At 40.7% G+C, this 14,716-nt stretch overlaps 1 protein-coding gene across 7 annotated transcripts in view; it reads left to right on the top strand.

The window, feature by feature from the left end:
• MCF2L2 (MCF.2 cell line derived transforming sequence-like 2) overlaps window positions 1-14,716 on the top strand; it is a 247,448-nt gene that overhangs the window by 208,218 nt on the left and 24,514 nt on the right. For 4 of the 7 annotated variants that reach the window (XM_021069896.1, XM_021069892.1, XM_021069895.1 and 1 more), the window contains 4 exons: window positions 17-106; window positions 6,687-6,902; window positions 7,834-7,926; window positions 8,100-8,178. In XM_021069896.1, coding sequence (XP_020925555.1) covers window positions 17-106; window positions 6,687-6,902; window positions 7,834-7,926; window positions 8,100-8,178 — 478 coding nt within the window. The remainder of the gene's footprint in view (window positions 1-16; window positions 107-6,686; window positions 6,903-7,833; window positions 7,927-8,099; window positions 8,179-14,716) is intronic. The other 3 variants (XM_021069898.1, XM_021069897.1, XM_021069894.1) reach the window with 1 other exon arrangement.

Genomic DNA, 14,716 nt, shown 5'->3' with positions numbered 1-14,716 from the left:
TTTGAACACATGTCAGCTACCCCTATTAGAGAGCCATTTCCCTGAATCAAAAGGATGTCCTGGAACCTGTATGCAGCACAGGAAACTCCCAGCTATTATTCTGAGTGTAAGTAACATAGGAAGAGGAAGTTATGAGAAGAATGATTAAAATGTGAATAAATACGAATCTACTATGATTTCCTTCCAGTCTGGCTTGCATGCAAATAAGATGAAGGGATTTGTAGAATTTTAAAGGTGGGTTTTGTTTTTGTTTTGTTTTACCTTTTTTTTTTTTAGGGCCACACCTGCAGCAGCATATGGAAGTTCCCAGGCTAGGGGTCGAATTGGAGCTTCAGCTGCCGGCCTACACCACAGCCACAGCAATGCCAGATCTGAGCCGCATCTGTGACCTACACCACAGCTCATAGCAATGCCAGATCCTTAACCCACTGAGTGAGGCCAGGGATCAAACCCACAACCTCATGGATACTAGTCGGGTTTATTAACCCCTGAGCCATGAAGGCAACTCCCTAGAATTTTAAAGGTTTTTTTACATCAAATGCACAGAACTCCCCCCACCCACGTGTCCTCAGAATTGCTCCGTTAACATATACTATGGTTTCTTTTCTTACTAAAACTTCAATTTGCTTTACGTGTAATACATTAGCTAATTTATCCTGTTTTATGTAATCCTATTTAACTGTGGAAGAGCAGGCATTGGACTTTGCATCTTTCTGATTCAGGAACAGGTCCATGGAAAGAAGAGTTAAGTCACCTCAAATCACATGGTCTTCAGCTGGGGCTACTTAGACCTTATCACTCGCTATCCAGAGTGACATCCTCTCAGCATATATATATATATTTTTTTTAGAGCCGTACCCACAGCATATGCGGGATATAGAGGTTCCAAGGTAGGGATCAAATCAGAGCTGCAGCTGCTGGCCTACACCACAGCTCACAGCAACGCTGGATCTTTAACCCACTGAGCAAGGCCAGGCATCGAACCCGTGTCCTCACAGATACTAGTTGGGTTCATTAACTGCTGAGCCACAATGGTAACTCCATGATAGTAAGCTGTTAGTTTACTAACAACCCAACTACTCTCAACTCAACTCTGATGATTCCGAGATTCTTTGCATCAGCTTTGTAGAACTTTATCACAAGGTGTTTAGTCGCATTCTGTAGGTAGTGATAGAACTAGAACGTGACCTCTTAGTTTCTCTACTTGACATCCAATATTAACCTGGTTTTGTAAAGTGAAGAAATTGAACTTGATGGGATGACTTCATAATTAAAAACCAGAAAAAATGTTTTCTTATATTTACATTTTCTCCCTGTTGTGTACACTCGGTTAGTTCCTGATTTAAGTCACAGAAGCCTAAAAAATTTTTTTTCCAGGAGTTCCCATTGTGGCTCAGTGGAAACAAATCTGACTAGCATCCATGAGGATGCAGGTTCCATCCCTGGCCTCGCTCAGTAGGTTAAGGTTAACAGTGAGCTGTGGTGTAGGTTGCAGACGCAGCTTGGATGTGGCTGTGGCTGTGGCCAGCGGCTACAGTACCAATTCAACCCCTAGCCTGGGAATCCCATATGCCACGTGTATGGCCCTAAAGAGACAAAAAAAAAAAAAAAAAAAAAAATCTGAAGAAAGTTTATTTTATAGCACATTGAGATATAGATTACTTCCCTCTCTACTAAAAACAAAAACAAAAATAAAAAACAAACAAACAAAAAAAAAACCTCTCTATTCAATCCAATGCATAAAATAGAGATGCCTTTAGAGTTCTTTTAAATCCTGACTTTCCAGGAACAATTTCTAAGGTTGAATAGTAAAAGTTGAGTAAAACATTTTTATTTTCTGAAACAGATTTGTTATTCAATAAGGGAATTATTTTTACTGCAAATTTATTATGGGCTAGGGCCAGGTATTTTATTTTCTATTTAGTTCTTCCTTTCCTCACCATAGTGTTGGCTTTAGAGATAAGGCTGAGTAAATAATCTGAATAAATCAATGGAATTTCCTTGCACTTCTTTCCACATTCACAACACCTATGTTAACGGTGATTGTGAGAAGCAAATGAGGATTACATCATACTTAAGGACACAGCACAGTGCCTGGCACCTGGTAGACACTGAATAAACCCAGTCCTGATTTATTTGGGTCCTTAATCAGGCTGGAAAGGAAGGAACCCCTTCGCTTCTGGCAATTGTAATCACAGGCCCCTCTGTCCCACCGCTTCTGCTTCTCATTTCTGGACCAGGCTTTGTGCTCATTCATTTATCCAGATGTTTCCTGCCTCTTTGTGCAAGAAGTATGTCACTTTATCTGTCGTTGCTAGGAATGAAAACCTGGGCACCTGAAAGTTTTCTTTCTGGAGACCAGCTTCCCTGCATTCCCCTCTCTTAGCCAGATTCCTCATTTGGTTGATATGGTCACATTTGAAATTCTTACCTCAGAGCTCTTACCTCCAAAATGTCTGCACATGAAAATGGTAGTGTTTACTAGACTATTTTGCCATCATTTCCCATGTAGGGGGTACTGTCTGAATTTTCATTTGCTTATTTGTTTAGGGAAGCCCCTGTGTTGTATCTCTGAGCTCAAACCCAGCTGGTTCATCAACACACCAAAGTGATGACTACACTATTACATCACTAGGGAAAAAACTGGTTGGAGGTATATTCATTTCCTAGAACTTCATAGCAAAGCACCCCAGATTGGGTGGCTAAAAAGCCCAAAAATCTATTCTCTCACAGTTCTGGAGGCATAAGGTCCAAAGTCAAGGTGTTGGCAGGCCCATGCTCCCTCTGAAGGCTCTAGGAAAGAATCCTTCCTTGCTTCTCTTCGGGTTTCCTTTCACTTCTATGCCTGTTGTCATAGCTGTTCTCTCTATGTGTGTGCCTCTATGTCTCTACCCTAATCCAGTAGGATCTCATTTTAACTAAAGAACCTATTTCCAAGTAGAGTCACGTTCTGAGATCCCAGGTGAACTTGAGTTTTTGGGAAATACTATTCAACCCAGTTCAAGGTCATCACTGACTTATCTTCCTCATAGTGTTGAACATTTAGCTTGGTGTCCCCCAAGGCACTCACTAAATGCCAGTAAATGATTAAATACTTTCTAGGGCACAAATATATGCAGAAGATTGTGTACCTGATCTCTGGCCTTGGGGCCAACTACAATCCGATGGGAAAGAAAGGATACATACGGTTGAAAAGTCGGCCAGGGGTATTCCTTGGTCCTGCTCAGAGCACTCCCCCCACCCTCTTCCTTTTTGAGGTGGGATGGCCTCCACACAGACATGTGTCCTGAATGACGGTTACATATGCACACCAGTCCTTCATCAGTACCATACAGGGCGTGTGCCCGCAGCCACCACAGGTTGGGCCGCAAGCATTGAGATGCCTGATCCCAGCACCGGCATGATCCTAAGAAAGTTTATGCAAGATGACCTGAACAATATGCAGCCCATCTGGTTCAGCTCAACTCAAATGACCCTGGGATTCCCTTCAGTGACCTCCGGTGATGACAGACTTATTGTAAAAGGCAACCACATAACCTCAGGAAGAGTCAGAACAATGGCAGAACTAGGATCATGGTTGTGGGAACTAGACAATCCCAGGATCCACAGCAACTCTGGGTCCTTGGCCTGAGAGGGAGTAGGGGTTCTCATCTGTGTGCTCTCCCTATGCATACCAGGTATGTCCTCTCCTCTCACTGCCCTCTGACTGGGCCATTCCCCCATCAATGTCTTTTCCTCTTCCTCATACTTTCTGGTGACTCATCTTCCTTGTTCTGCTTCCTTGTCATTTATTCCACCTCGTCCCCTCTCATAAAGCATCATCTCACAGCTACAACTCCTGCTGCTCGCTGCTTCCTCCTCACTTCTCCTCAGTTCAGACGGGGATCAAATTGGCCATCTGGCACAGCTTCTTTACACCAGACCTCTGTGGTCAGGGGCTGGCCCATCTCTGAATTCATATCCTTTGGTCAGTGACTTACCAAAGTTCAAACAGCCATGGCTGTGGGAGGGGTGTGAAATGCAGAGGTTGTAAAGGACGAAAACATCGTTGCCTTGGGTTGCCTCTTTGGCCTCTGCAGCCCATGGCCTTGGCAGACACCTTAATAACATCGGCCAGCCCTCTCCAGGTCATCAGAGAGTATATACCTGGACTTGTTCCCTGCTCCCCAATCCTTCTGGCCTCTTTTGGAATTGCTTTTAACATCTGTGCTATAAAGTGATGCCTCCTCATTCACCAGATGTGTTATTAGAAACAGCTTTACCTGAAATCCATCCGTCTATCTATTCTGGGATGTAGTTATGGATGGGCTCAGTATTTAACCCAGTGACCTTTAGTGAGGACCCATGGGGGAAATTTCTCTTAGGTCTGATTAGCAGAATTGCCGTGCTTTTCCTAAACAACTGGTTTGGGTATGTCTTTGGACATAATGAATCATGTAACTCACCAGATCCCTCTGTTATGCCTGCTAGTAGGTCAGAGTCTAGTCTGCAGCAAGTTTGCATGGCATTATTGTATGGATTTTATGTACAACCAATTTGTCTTACTTTTTTTAATCTCTCTTTTTTCTTCACCCTAATCCCCTTGGTTATTTTCTGTCTGCCTATAATATATATTTTATAAGATGTATTTAGTTTTTGGAGTTCCTGTCGTGGCTCAGTGGTTAATGAATCCGACTAGGAACCATGAGGTTGCGGGTTCGATCCCTGACCTTGCTCAGTGGGTTAAGGATCCGACATTGCCATGAGCTGTGGTGTAGATTGTAGACGCAGCTCAGATCCCGTGTTGCTGTGGCTCTGGCATAGACCGGTGGCTGCAGCTCCAATTTGACCCCTAGCCTGGGAACCTCCATATGCTGTGAGAGTGGCCCAAGAAATGGCAAACAGACAAAAAAAAAAAAAAAAAAAAAGAGAGGGAGATGTATCTAGTTTTTAAAGTGAAGTGGACTGTAAATAAATTTTTAAATATAAACTAATTACAGTTGTTCCTGTGGCAAAGAGTAGACATCCATTTTTGCCAGTTGCCTTGACTAAAACATATTTCCTGCACTATATATGTCTGAAGAGTATAAATTGAATGGGTTTAAAGGAGAAAGCCATCACGGAGGGCTAGAGTGGTTACATCTGAGTGGGTACTGGAAGGGTGTGGATAAAGTAAAAAACTTCTCATGAGTTCTCATGGACCCATCGTGCACCTGCTTGCAGTGTGGTCAAGCTGAGCTGTGCAACCTGCAGTAGGAACATCATGCTCTTAGGACAGAAGGCCTTATGACTGGGGCTCTTTATGCTTCAGTGAAGGCTTCATCTACCACATTTACCTGATGTAAATTTTACAAAGCAAAAAGAGAAAAGTAGCACTGAAAATATGCCACAGGCACCATAGAAATGACTAGAGTTTATTGCTCTAGAAGTTTTTATTTTAGACTTTCAGATACAGAGTCAATCATTTTTTAAAATAATATTCACAGTCCGTTCGATGTAAATAGTAAATCATAAAGTGCCTAAGTAATTGTACCTAGTTACATAGCTCTAGTAATAACTATCAGAAATTGTAGGGATTTATCTCAACAAGACGTAACTCCAGGAAATATCCCCATCCTGGTCCTGTTCAAATAATGTTTCCCCTTGTTGTTTTGACTCAGGGAAATAAATTCTTGATTATCTACTTTAAGTGATATAATCTTTTGAAAATACTGGATAAAATACCACTTTCCTAGCTCATCTCACTCTGCAACCTTTAGAGAGAGCTCAGAGGAGACAGTGTCACCTCACTTGGACTTTAAACCAGACATGTGCTGGAGGGAAAGACATCATAGCATGTGCCCTCAAGTCAAAAAGATTAGACAAAAATTTTATCATTGGGGATTATCTTTGCACTGTTCACTCACTCTGAAAAATGCAGAGTTGAATATAATTATCATTTCCATTACAGTTCTATGAAGATTAGGTCATACTGAGTTTTCTCCTTTCAGAACAAACTTCATGTGTCAGATTCTCATATGCCTGAAGCAGATGTTAGGATATGGATGAAACACGTAGATTAGCAAAGATCCATAATGCAGCCAAGGTTCTGTCTCTCCTGAACACAATTAAAATATTGATTTCTTGCTCTTTTTAAGTAGGGTCTTATATCAAAAACAAAGAGGGGGAGTTCCCATCATGGCTCAGTGAAAACAAATCATCCCTGAGGACTCAGGTTCGATCCCTGGCCTTGCTCAGTGGGTTAAGGATCTGGCGTTGCTATGAGCTATGGTGTAGGTCACAGAGGCGGCTCAGATCCCATGTTGCTGTGGCTGTGGTGAAGGCCAGCAGCAACAGTTCCGATTCAACCCCTAACCTGGGAACCTCCATATGCCGCAGGTGTAGCCCTGAAAATAAGACCCCCCAAAAAAAAGGAGGAAAGAAAATTCTACTACCTAAAATTCATTACAAGAAAAAATATCAGAGCGCCATATCTTTAGTTCAAAATATTTCTAGCATGCTTTATGTTTAATAACTCATACAGCCAAGACTATTTATAAAACTTCATGCTGCCATGCTCAGTGAAGCTCACAAAATTGTAGCTAGCCTGAGTGACACTTGTAAGATTCTCACCTTCAGTAAGCATGCTTTGTAATTTGAAAACAGACCCCTAAGAGTTCTGTCAGACAATTTAACAGCTTCTTTTTGTGTATTTCTGTTTCCCAAAGGATGACATCAGAAAACTGGGCAAGGTGTTGATGTATGGCTCTTTCAATGTCTGGGCAGTTCACAAGGATCGTTATAAGATGAAGGATTTAATTCGATTTAAGCCCAGCCAGAGGCAAATCTATCTGTTTGAAAGAGGAATCGTGTTTTGTAAGATACGAATGGAGCCCAGTGACCAGGGCCTATCTCCCCACTACATCTTTAAGAAGTCTTTGAAGGTAAAGAGGTCCTTTTGCACTTGGGAGTCAGCACAGCCCTGTGGAGAGAAATGTTGTTGTCCTTTTACAGATAAGGAGGCTGTAGCTTAGAGAGGTGAGGTTAACTTGCCAAATGCCATACACAGAGAACCCACACCCAGGCCTGATTCCAGAGTTAGGGCTTGTAATCAGTCGCTAGATAATAGCAGAGCTGGCACAGAGGTGCCTTTGTGCTGGGTAGAGAAAAGGGACCCTATGGCAGCCTGTCTGGACAAACTAATTAAAAGCACCCTCTTTCCTCCAAAGAGAGCAGTAAAGTCTTGGTGATTAGAGCGTGGGCTGGATTTCATCTTCCACGCCCTTCTCAATAACATACCTTTGCATGCAAAGCTAGGCAGCACCCTGACCCTGGAGCCTGGGAACCCATGTCCACATCAAGCATTGCCTCTCACCTATGGAAGAAATACTTCATAGCTAGTGGTCTCTCTCCCTCTTGCTTTCTCTCTCTCTCTCTCTCTCTCTCTCTCTCTCTCTCTCTCTCTCTCTCTCACACACACACACACACACACACACACACACGTGATTAAAATTGTTAATTTATTCATAGTATTTTTGTTATTTATGTTTCTTAATGGGTGTTAATTCAGATACTATTATATAGAGATTTGTGAAGTATTCAGGTATTAAAGAAGGGATGACGTTCTTGCTCAAAGGTTGAAGGCTACAGCTCTGCATATGGAAAGATATATTCTGCTGAAACAGACAAGCCAGACGACATCATGCCAGGCTGTGTTTTATGCTCCTTGGGGCCGTTAACAGAGGACTGCAAAACACTTAGAAGGGAGATGGAAGAAGAGAGTGAGAAAAGGTAGAAAGGATTAGAATGGCTGATAGAGATAATTTTAAAATCAGAAAAGATGGTATAGAAATCTTTTCTCTTTCTGTACACTAGTTGATGTCACTTTCAATTCACCAACTCGGAAGAGGGAGCAGCAGAAAGTTTGAAATTGCCAACCAAAATGGACTTGAGAAATACATCCTGCAGGTAAAACTCATGCCCTTCCCATAAGTGTCCTCTACATTTTCCCTACTGCATTCCTGTGACTCAACAAGTGTTTTCTATCTTATTCTAAAGGTCATGCAGAGAATAAAAGTCCTGTCTAATTAATACACCCGGTGATCTGATACTCATAGCATTTTCTTATCTGTAATTTGCAGGCAGCTTCAAAAGAAATCAGAGATTGTTGGTTTTCAGAAATAAGTAAATTACTGATGGAACAACAAAACAATACTAAAGGTAGGGTTACCCTTGCTAACTTTAGTCTGGAGAGTTATACTTATTCCAGCTTTGTAGTGGGTATGCAGACTGGGGATATTAAAGAAAACGGTTTGCCTACAAGCACATTTTCATGGTACCTGGAAGCACCTGTGCTTGCTTTAGATGGAGGGTTTTGTGGCTGTGTGTGTCCCTTTTTAGCTGTGTTCTCCCCACATACCTAATTGCCAAGATCAACTTTCTCAATCCAAAATCCCAAAGGCACCTAAGAAAAATGTTAATGGAGATTTAAATGACCAACACTACTTTCAGAAGCTATACTAGATTTTTAAGTTGAGATATAATTAATATCATACAATTCACTGGGGTTTTAGTCTTTTCACAAAGTTGTGTAACCATCACCTCTATCTAATTCCAGAACATTTTCATCACCCACCCCCACAAAAACTCTATATTCATTTGCAGTCATTCCCCATCTTCTCACTATCCCAGCCCCTGGCAACCACTAATCATTCTCTCTATATAGATTTTCTTACTCTGGACATTTTATATAAAAGGAATCATATAAAATGTAACATAGTGTTTTCTGTCTAGTTTTTTTCACTGACCATAATTTATTCCATGTTCATCCATGCTGTAGCATGTATCAGTTTTTCATTACTTTTCATGGCTGAATCATAATGCATTGTATGGATATACCATATTGTTTATCCATTCAACAGCTAATAGCTATTTGGGTTGTTTATGCTTTTTTGGACATTGTGAATAATGCTGCTTTGGAAACTTGTGTGCAAGTTTTTGTGTAAACCTATGTTTCTAGTGCTCTAGGTATATATAGAGAGGGAGAGCCCATGAATGGGATAGTGACCTTATAAGTGCCACAAGAGAACTTGCTTCCTCTCTCTGCTCTCTGCTGTGTGAGGATACAATGAGAAGTCAACAATCCGCAGCTCAGAGGAAAGTCCTCACCAGAACTCAGCTATGCTGGTACCCTCATTTCAGACTTCCAAGCCCAGAACTGTGAGAAAAAAATTTTTTTTCATTTATAAGCCACCCATCTGTGGTACTTTGTAATAGCAGCCTGAATTAAGACAGACTCCTGATGAAAATCAGTCGGCCATAAATATAGAATTCTTCGTTGACAGTCTTTTCCTTTAAGCACTGCGAATGTCATCCCACCATTCTGTGGCCTCCATGGTTTATAAGAAATCAGCTATTTATCTTATTGAAGATTCTTTGCATGTGACAATTCTCTCTCTCTCTCTCTTTTTTTTTTTTTTTTTTTTTTTTGAAGGATAATCGACCTATGAAACTATATTAGTTTCAGGTGCATAGCATAGTGGTTCAAGATGGCTATATATTACAAAATGATCACCACAGTAATTCCAGTTTCTCTCTGTCACCAAAGTTATTGCAGTATTATTGACTGTACTCCCCATGCTGCACATTTTCATCCTTGGGACTCATTTGTTTTGTAACTGTACGTTTGAACCTCTTAATCTTCCTCACCTAATTCTTTCCTCCCCCAATCCCACTCCCCTCAGGCAACCACATCTTTGTTCTCTGTATCTATAACTCTGTTTCCATTTTGTCACTTTTGTTCATTTGGTTTGTTGTTGTTTTTTAGATTCTACATATAAGTCAAATCACAATATTTATCTTTCTCTTTCTGACTTATTCTACTTAGCATAATACCCTCTAGATCCACCCATGTTGTCACAAGTGACAAGATTTCATTTCATTTCATTATGGCTGAGTAAAATCCCATTATACGCATAAACCACATCTTTATTCATTTATCTATCAGTGGACACTTAGGTTGTTTCCATATCTTGGCAATTGTAAATGATGCTACAGTGAACATAGGGATACAGATAGCTTTACAATTTAGTTTTTTTGTTTTCTTCAGATAAATACCCAGGGTGGAATTACCACATCATATTGGTAATTCTGTTTTTAATTTTTTATGGAACCTCCATACTGTCTTCCATAGTGGTTATACCAATTTACTTTCCCACCAACAGTACCTGAGTTTTCTTTTCTCCGCATCCATGCCAACACTTTTTATTTGTTGCCTTTTTGATAATAGACATTCCAACAGGTGTGAAGTGATATCTCATTGTGGTTTTGATTTGCATTTCCATGGTGATTATGATATTGAACACCTTTTCATGTGTCTGTTGACCATCTTCTGTGTTAAAAATGTCTATTCTGTTTCCTTCCCCAGGTTAGGGAAGTTTTCGGTTATTGTGTCTTCAAATAAATTATCTTCCTCTTTCTCTCTCTCTTCTCCTGGAACCCCTGTAATGCAAATGTTAGTATGCTTGATGTTGTCCCAAAGGTCTCCTAAGCTATCTTCATTTTTAACAATTCTCTTTTCTTTTTTCCAGTCAGCTTGGGTGATTTCCACTATTCTGTCTTCCAGTTCGCTGATCCGCTCCCCTGCATTATCTATTCTACTGTTGATTCCTTCTGGTATATTTTTTGTTTTAGTTATTGTATTCTTCAGTTTTGCTTGGTTCTTATTTTCTAACTCATTTACATTTATTTCTCTCTTGAATTCATTAAGTATCTTTATGATCATTACCTTGAACTCTTTTTTTTTTTTTTCTTTTTTTTCACGGCTGCACCTGTAGGACATAAAGTTCCCTGGCCAGGGATCAAATCGGAGCTACAGCTGCAGCCTATGCCACAGCCATGGCAACACTGGATCTGAGCCACATCTGTGACCTATGCCACAGCTTGTGACAACACTGGATCCTTAACCCACTGAGCAAGGCCAGGGATTGAATTCATATCCTCACAAAGACAGTAGGGTTCTTAACCTGCTGAGCCACAATGGAAACTCCCACCTTGAACTCTTTATTGAATAGATTGCTTATCTCCACTTCATTTAATTCTTCTGAGGTTTTATCTTGTTCCTTCATTTGGTACATATTCTTCTGTTGCCTCTTTTTGCCTAATTCTTTGTTTTAATTTCTACATATTCTAGGTAGGTCAGTTACATTTCCCAGTGTTGAAGAAGTTACCTGATGTAGGAGATGTACCGTGAGGCCCAACAGCACACTCCTCTTTGGTCACCAGAGTGATATGCTCTAGGACTGCCTCCTATGTGGACTGTGTGGATCTTTCTGTTGTGGTGGTTCTGACTACCATAAACACACTTATAGGTGGGGCTGGCCTACATCTCAATTGGCTGCCAGACTCTGCCTCTTGCATAAGGCTGCTATCCTGCTGGTAAGCAGAGCTAGATCGAGGTGAAGCTGACTATGTTGACTCAGGGTTTCCCAGGGCTTGTGCTAGCCTATTGGTGAGTGGGGCCAGGTCCTGGACCCTCTGGTGGGTTGAAACTTTGTCCCAGCACTAATAATCAAGAGGGAGGATTTCAAAATGGCACTTGCCAGCACCAGTGCCATCATGGTAGAATGAGCTCCCAAATGTGGGTGCTGCCAGCCTCTGTATCCCCAGGAGGATCCTAGTTGCCTCCTGCCTCTCTGGGAAGCTTTCCAAGATTAGCAAGTGGATCTGACCCAGGATCCTTTAAAATTATTGCTTATGCCCTGGGTCTTAAAGTATGCAAGATTTTGTGTGTGCCCTTTAGGAGTGGAGTCTCTTTTTCCTCAAGCCCTTTGAAGCTACCAGCCTTCTAAGCCAAATGTTCCAGGGTCTCATCTTCTTGGTGCAGGCCCCCCAAGCTGGGGAGCCCAATATGGCACTCACACCTCTTGCTCCTTGGGGAGAACTTCTGAAAATGTGATTATCCTCCTGTTTGTGGGTTATCTACCCTACCCAAGGAGTATAGATTTTGACTGTACTGCTTCTCTGACCCTCCTACCCTTCTTATTGTGGTTTCTTCTTCATATCCTAGGTTGTGAAAAATCTTTTCTGCTAATCTTGAGATGGTTCTCAATAGTTGCTCTGTAAATAGTTATAGTTTTGGGGTGACCATTAAAGGAGGTGCACTCAGGGCCTTCCTACTCTGCCATCTTGGCTGTCTCTCAATTCTTTGTCTTTTGACAGTTTGATTATGTTATGTGTATTGTAGATGTGGCTTTCTTCGAGTTTTTTTCCTTTGGAGTTTGTGGATCATTCGGATGTATAAATTAGGATTTTTCATCACATCTTGGAGGTTTGTAGCCACTATTTCTTTAAGTATTCTTTCAGTTCCTTTGTTTCTCTCCTCTGGAACTCTTCATTATGTGTATGTTGAGATACTTTATGATGTCCTACAGGTCTTTAAGGCTCTGTTCTTTTTTTACTTTTACATTCTTTTTCTTTCTCTCCCTCAAACTGGATAGTTTCAACTGACCCATATATAAGTTCTCTGATTCTTTCTTCTGTCTTCCAAAATCTGTTATTGAGCTACTCTAGTGAATTTTTCATTTTAGTTGTACTTTTCAACCCAAAATATCTATTTGGCCCTTTTAAAATATAATTTCTCTCTATTTATATCTCTATGTGATGAGAATTTGTTGTCATACTTTCCTTTAATTCTTTTTTTTGGGGGGAGGGCCTACATCCATAGCATGTGGAAATTCCTGAGCTAGGTATCAAACACATGCCACATTAGTGACAATGCCAGATCCTTAACCCACTGAATCACAAGGGAACTCCTCTTTTTCTGTGTACAGGTCATACTTTCTTGTTTCTCTGCATGTGTCATAATTTTTCTTTGAAAGCTGGACATTTAAAATAACATAATGTAACATAATGTAGCAACTCTGGAAATCAGACTCTCCTCTATCTTCAGTGTTGCTGTTACTCTTTGTTTTTGTTGTTTTTTTGTTGCATGATTTTTCTGAAGTAATTCTATAAAATCAGTGTTCGTTGTCACATGTGGCCACAGAAGTCTCTGCTCAGTTTATGACTCGGCAGAGATTTTCTTACACACTTGAAACCAGTAAATATTTGTCTTTGCCAAGGGGCTCTGTGTGAATATTGGAGCACATCTTAAATGCTCAGCTAGACAGGTGACATTTCCACATTAGCCTTCACTTCCTGTTTGTGCAGAGCCTCAAGGTCAGCTGAGGTGAGAGCCTAAGTCCTTCTCAGATATTTCCTGAACATGTACATAGCCCTCAGCACATACACAAAGGCCTTCTAGATTCTCAGGAATATTTTGTACTTTTTCAAAGCCACTATGGATATATTATTCTTAAGTTTTTCTTTTAAACTTTTTGATTAGCCTATGTTGGCCCCAGCTGTTATCCAGTGCCTCAGGCAGCCAAGAATTTCAACAATTGCCTTTAGACATTTTCTACCAGTGCCCCTGGAAAAAAGGATTTTCACAGCAGGCAAGATCTTAATCAGGTCAATAAAAACAACCTTGCAGGTAAGGTATTCCAGGGAACCACCAGACAACTCAAATAATGACAGATTTCTGGGAATGAGATTTTGAAGGAGCTCCAACCCTATTCTGGCCCCTCCTATAGCTGGCAGTTTACTGATTTTTGCTATGATTGAAGGCTGTTGATCTCTAAGGCCACCAACAAGAAGAAGGGGTAGGATGGGACTGGGGCAACTAAAACACCACAAAGCTTGCTGATCATACTGAGGTTCATCCATTCTTCTTGAATAAATTGCTCTCCTGATTGCTGGAAACCTTGGTTTTATTTCCAGTGTTCTGAAAATACTGTGTGACTATTTTCACCAGTTTTTCCAATGCTTTCCTGGAGGAGAGAATTTTGGGGTTTTTTCCCTACACCATTTTCACAGATGTCATTCACTGTATTCCTTTTAGTAATTAAAAATCATCTTGAAGGAGTTTCCATTGTGGCTCAGTGGTAATGAACCCCACTAGTATTCATGACACAAGTTTGATCCCCAGCCCTGCTCAGTGGGTTAAGGATCCAGTGTTGCCATGAGCTGCGGTATTCCTATGTCTGTGGTGTAGGCTGGCAGCTGCAGCTCCAATTTGACTCCTAGCCTGGGAGCTTCCATCTGCCAGAGATGTGGCCCTAAAAAAAAAAAAAAAAAAAAAAAAATCCTCTTGAGTAAGGTGATCAGCTTTCACATTTGTATTTTCAACTGATATTAGATATGAAAATCCACAACAAAGCTTCATCAGTTGAGTACTAATATTTCCTTCAGGTAATGTTGCTAGGGTTAAGAAATGCTTGCCTCCTGTGGAATATAGCTCCTATTACTTATACTGGCAAAGGTTTATATTGTTTAGTAAGGAAATTAGTGTAAATATGAAAAGATAACTGTCTTCAGAGCTTTAGCAGGAGTGGAACCACTGCCCACCCTTTCTGTGTCTACTCTGATCATCAGCTAGTCAGGAGGATGTGAGGGTGGGTGTGCATCATAAGATGTGGAAAAAGGTAAACTAAGAAATTAAACTGGAAAACCACATCAGATTTCAGTCACAACCAAGTGACATAAGTTCTTGATTTAAACTGTAAGCCTCTGCTAGGAAATAGTAATGAGAGCATACAGTTTATTTTAATTTATATAAAGATAAGGTGGGTAAAAACTATGATTTAATTTTGCTTTTGAATTATTAATAGTATGCTAAACATATATTATGGTAATTGAATGTGAATGCTCTGGAGGTATA

This window comes from Sus scrofa, chromosome 13, assembly GCF_000003025.6.
Source record: "Sus scrofa isolate TJ Tabasco breed Duroc chromosome 13, Sscrofa11.1, whole genome shotgun sequence".
Classification (NCBI taxonomy): domain Eukaryota; kingdom Metazoa; phylum Chordata; class Mammalia; order Artiodactyla; family Suidae; genus Sus; species Sus scrofa.
The sequence above is the reverse complement of the archived record's forward strand: the minus strand, read 5'-3'. Positions and strand labels throughout refer to the sequence as shown.